This window comes from Acyrthosiphon pisum, chromosome A2 (genome assembly GCF_005508785.2).
Source record: "Acyrthosiphon pisum isolate AL4f chromosome A2, pea_aphid_22Mar2018_4r6ur, whole genome shotgun sequence".
Classification (NCBI taxonomy): domain Eukaryota; kingdom Metazoa; phylum Arthropoda; class Insecta; order Hemiptera; family Aphididae; genus Acyrthosiphon; species Acyrthosiphon pisum.
In genome coordinates this window covers 100,715,835-100,721,328 of record NC_042495.1, presented here as the reverse complement: position 1 = coordinate 100,721,328, position 5,494 = coordinate 100,715,835, and the positions used below count along the sequence as shown (strand labels likewise).

The following is a 5,494-nucleotide window of genomic DNA, read 5'->3' as shown; positions in this document are numbered from 1 at the left end:
TTACTATATAATATGTTTATTTCATATAAATACGATTAAAAAATCTCTAATTACAGTAATAGATTTCATAAGCTGAAACCTTCATTTTAAAAACATCCTAAATAGAATCAACAAGTTTAAATCGATTGTGTTGTGGCTTTGGTATAATATTAAAGAATTTTTTGTAGATTGTTTGCCCTTTGCGGTTCCCATAAAATCTTTGAACCCAAGTGTGATTCCAATTTGGATCCATTTTTTCGCATGAAACAACCACTTTACCCTGTTCCAAAGCAAACAATGTGCCGTTGCGCCCGAAACCAACCTGCATAAACAAATTTAATTCAATATTTCAAAAATTAAATAAGCTAGCAGCTACTTACATGAAGACCTGGATGAAATCTCAAGTCTCTCTGCAACACTAACATGGTGCCAGCCTGAACTTCACGACCATCGTTGTATCTGATACCTCTATGTTTAGGACGAACTCGGCCACCGACATTGGCAGTACTTGTACCAGATTTTTTGGAAGCATGTCGAACACTATTACGAACTAAATAAATAATTTAAACACACATGTTTTTAATAAGTTAACCTCAGCCTTAAGTTAATTTTTAATTTTAATTACTTACGTAATAATTTCCCTACAGTAGAAATGAGATTGGGAAATGATAAATTACTTAGCATCGTGAAAACTAATAGAGAAATATAAAAACTGACACAAGAAAAATTAAAGTTAGAAAATATAAAATGTTAAATAATCTGATTCGGAAACTTTAATACTTTATTTTACTGCAAAAGCGCTTGTAGATAAATAGATATCAATCCGGTTCATAATACCTATTATCACGAACTACTACATGTAGTAGTCAATAATCTAAGACCGTGTAGTAGTTCGTGCCTATTATCATATTATTGTTCTATGCTATTATCAAATATTTTGAAAAACCTGGTAAAATAGTTTATTCTTCCATGGAAGACCTACAGAAATAAGTGATAGAGAATGATAAAATTAAATCGCTCACTAAAAAATTTCGATAGAGATAGGGTCTAGTCTAGGGATCTTTTCTCCTAAGTTTCCCATTTCGGTGTTATTGTATCATTGTAGTTTTCACATTAAAAATGGCTTCAGTTTTGAATTTAGTGAAAAGAAATAACTTAGGCTATCTAACGAAGTATTTGGCTGCAAACGACCGAATCTATCAGTAAGTAAATATTAGATCAATATTAAATTATTTATATCGCATAATGCTCACAACTATTAATTATTATTTACAGACATGTTAGGAGTGCATCAAAATGGTATCCGGGGGTCGAAGAAATGAAACAATTCGAGCGACCTGTAATGTATGTGCCTGAAGAAGCTGGTGATTGGAAGGTGGAAGCATGGAATTCTAATCCTCAGCCTATTGAACGAGAAGTGAAAAACATGACCATCAATTTTGGACCACAACATCCAGCTGCCCACGGCGTACTTAGATTAGTACTGGAACTGGCCGGAGAGGTAAAACTTGTTAATTACAAATAAATCATAATTTCATTGTATGTTTGTTATATTGTAGGTCGTTATACGAGCTGATCCTCATATTGGACTTTTACATCGTGGTACAGAAAAATTAATTGAATACAAGACATATACTCAAGCATTGCCATATTTCGATCGTCTTGATTATGTATCTATGATGTGTAATGAACAGTGCTACTCATTGGCCGTGGAAAAATTGTTGAACATTGATATACCATTGAGGGCAAAGTATATCAGAAGTAAGAATATAAATCGCTTACGGTAAAACCTCCTTATAACAGAATGATTAATTCCCAGCCAATTTTTTTTTGTTACGAGAAGGAGTTTCTGTTACGGGGAGACTAAAATATATGGGATATAGGTTATACTCACTTAGCTATTGTATGAAGATTTCATTCTTATAGTAGAACCATTATAAAGAGGTTTTACTGTATAATGTTTATAATAACTGTTTTTTTATATTAATAATGAATTGTTTTTAATACTTACATTTGTGTTTTTAAGCATTGTTTGCGGAAATTACTCGTTTGTTAAATCATATTATGGCTATTGGCACACATGCCTTAGATATTGGTGCTATGACACCATTCTTTTGGTTATTTGAAGAACGAGAAAAAATGATGGAATTCTATGAAAGAGTATCTGGAGCTAGGATGCATGCTGCCTACATACGTCCTGGAGGCGTATCTCAAGTATGTAAACATCATATTTCATAAATAACATTAAATATATTATATTTACATCAAAATTAATTTATTTAGGATATACCACTTGGTTTGATGGATGATATTTATCAGTTTTCTTCGAAGTTTGGGGAACGTATTGATGAAACTGAAGATATGCTTACTAATAATGGAATTTGGATTGCTAGGACACGTGATATAGGTGTTGTGAGTGCTGAAGATGCTCTAAATTTAGGTTTTAGGTTAGTTTCATGCTGAGTAATTAAAACTTTAATGAAGTTAAAATAATGTTATTTTTCTTAGTGGAGTTATGCTACGTGGTTCTGGTATCAAATGGGATTTACGTCAAACACAACCTTATGATGCATACCATCTTGTTGATTTTGATGTACCTATTGGCGCTCGTGGTGATTGTTATGACAGGTTAGTTATTAGCAAGATTAAAATATGCTCTAAAAAACTCTAATGCCCTTAAAAGTTAAAATTATGCTGCAAAAATCCTATAATAATGTATACTCAAAAACATTGCATTCTGCATTAGTTCTATCAATAAAGATATACAATTATAAAAAGAAGTTTAATAAGAACTTGATGTCATCATCTTTGTTTTCTGAAACTAAAACAAAGCGATTTGTCAATCGAATTTCTAATTATTGCTCTCATCCATCACAGCTCTCGGGCATAAAAAATATGATTGTGATAGTCAATAATAGCATTGGAGATAGAACCAAATTAAACATTTTTGTTTATAAAAATTTAAAAATAAAACAGAATAAACTATAAAAAATGTGTGTTCAAATAAAATAATATATTTGAAAAATTTACAAATAAACTCAACAATATAACTTACATTTTTAAAATAAAAATACTGTATTTTAATCCAACAAATATTATTTAAATATAAAAATCTAACATGAGAAGAGGCTAAACGTCGAGGCTATTATTCCAACCCCTTCCTCCTTGAGTCAATCTGGATCCGCTACTGTGATAAATACATAAAACTCCCAGTCCTTATTATGACTGTGTTAGTAATAATAAATTGTGATGCGTATTGATATATGTTTTTATGCATTTGTATAGTACATCTATATCACTCAGTCTACTATTACGCATATTTAAAATATTAAATTATTCATAAATTAATATATTAATAATTGTATGATTATTATGAAGTTAAAAAAAACACCCCCGAACATAAAATTATTATGTAGTTAATGTAGACAAAATTTTGTCATTTTAAACATATTTTCTAATTTCATAATACTTTTTGCATAAATATATTCCATTTATTTTATATAACTGATAAGTGCCTATCAAAATGTATATGCAACTGAGGAAAACAGTCCAATTTATATAAATTTGCCTTTGTGGAACCAGAATAGGTCATATCAGATTAATGAAAAGTACAAAAATTTAGTGGTTGTTATACAGTCATAATCGAGGTCATGATGGATAAAAGTTTTATTTGATACAAATATTAAAAACGACTACTTTCATTCTCGATATAAATGCTGTTTTATGGCAAAAATGTCAATTGATAGTTTGACATTTGTGATACCTACCTACTATGTTTATTTTTTTTTTGTAGTCATAACCATCCACCACTTGCTTTAAATTAATAAAAAAAAAACATTCCATTGTTATAAAATATATATAAATTATGGCGCAGTCTGTACACTCAACTGTGGAAATTCTCTGAGTGTACATATCGGCCAGTGTTGCTAGCTCCCGGATGGGTGACCACCCAGGATTTTTAACTACAAATCCTCGCCACACATACAAATATGTTTCAACCAACCATTCCTCCTCACTACAAACAAAACAAAAACAGCTAATGGCCATAGTTGCCGGGCTAAGTTCAATAAAAAAAAAATAATAATAATAATAATAATAATCTAATATATATATTATAAGAATGCACTATACACACGACAATGTCAATTTATTTTTATTGATAGGTGTACCTAATGCATTTTATATTTTTATATAGGTTATGTTATGTTTTTAAATATTTTAACGTATTACTTGTATTTTCAGATATTTATGTAGAGTTGCAGAAATGAGGCAATCACTTAGAATTATTGAACAGTGTTTGAATCAAATGCCAGCTGGTGAAATTAAAACTGATGACATGAAAGTATCGACCCCATCAAGATCAGAGATGAAAGTAATAAATTAATATCCAATATATTTAGCACTACAACTACTATAACTCATTTATACTTTTAGAACTCCATGGAAGCCCTAATTCATCATTTCAAATTGTTTACCCAAGGTTATCAAGTACCTCCAGGTGCTACATATACTGCCATTGAAGCACCCAAGGGTAACATAAAAACATTATTTGTGTTTTTTATTTAGCTCTAAATAATTATTAATTATATTTTATAGGTGAATTTGGTGTCTATTTAGTTTCTGATGGTACTTCTAAACCATATAGATGTAAAATCAAAGCACCTGGATTTGCACATCTTGCTGCATTAGATAAGATAGGGAAAAAACACTTCCTTGCAGACATTGTCGCTATTATTGGTAATTACTTACATATTGCTACAAATTTTTATTACCTATTATTTTTAAGTATTGAACAGTGTGATTTATTTACATTCAATATTGTATTTTTAGGAACACTTGACGTTGTGTTTGGTGAAATTGATCGTTAAGTGTTTATTGGTGAGTAAATATTTGTTCTTGTTTCGAAGCTAAGTAATTTAATGTAATGTAATTTGTTATTCAATAATAATGATTTAAAATAAATTATTTTTTAGCGTACATGCATTTTATTGATTCTAAAGTTATTGTTTTTACCAGTATACTTTTCTTAATCATGTGATTTGTGAATGTGTTATACAACATTCGTACATAATTAAATTTCCATGTTCAATAAATTATTTGCAAAGATTGAATATTTTCTGTGTACACTAGTTTCTATTCTACGATAAAATATTGGATTTTTAATAGTTGTTTTAGGTAAGCAAACTAGAAGATTATTTCAAAAAAAAAAATTGAATTATATAAGTATTTAAATATAGTGTTCATTACTCATTGTGTACATATTATATTATTATATTTGATAGAATGTTATAAAATCATTTCTTACAACTATTTAATGAGCCATAGTCATATATATTCCAATCCTTTTACTTTTTATCAATAAGTAAAAAGACTACCTTTTGTTATCAACAAATATTCTCAGAAGGTAACAAAAAACTATAATAAGTAAATATTCTTTTTTTTAAATTAAATTTATAATTTTTAAAATTATAACAAGTAATAATATTTTGTTTTTAAAAATACTCAAATTTATATT

General features: G+C 28.9%; 2 protein-coding genes across 2 annotated transcripts; one reads left to right on the top strand and one right to left on the bottom strand.

Moving 5' to 3' along the window:
• Mrpl27 (mitochondrial ribosomal protein L27) lies at positions 1–821 on the bottom strand. The gene is made up of 3 exons (NM_001162350.2): positions 609–821; positions 360–529; positions 1–301 (listed from the first exon to the last, which is right to left on the bottom strand). The coding sequence occupies exons 1-3, from the start codon at positions 661–663 to the stop codon at positions 98–100; spliced, it is 429 nt and encodes a 142-aa protein (NP_001155822.1). The 5' UTR covers positions 664–821; the 3' UTR covers positions 1–97.
• A 174-nt stretch (positions 822–995) lies between these two features.
• Positions 996–5,233, top strand: LOC100160406 (NADH-ubiquinone oxidoreductase 49 kDa subunit). Its single transcript, XM_001947597.5, has 10 exons — positions 996–1,181; positions 1,255–1,480; positions 1,539–1,740; positions 2,006–2,193; positions 2,263–2,426; positions 2,488–2,607; positions 4,222–4,351; positions 4,414–4,510; positions 4,576–4,716; positions 4,810–5,233. The coding sequence occupies exons 1-10, from the start codon at positions 1,099–1,101 to the stop codon at positions 4,845–4,847; spliced, it is 1,389 nt and encodes a 462-aa protein (XP_001947632.1). The 5' UTR covers positions 996–1,098; the 3' UTR covers positions 4,848–5,233.
• Positions 5,234–5,494: the final 261 nt, after the last annotated feature.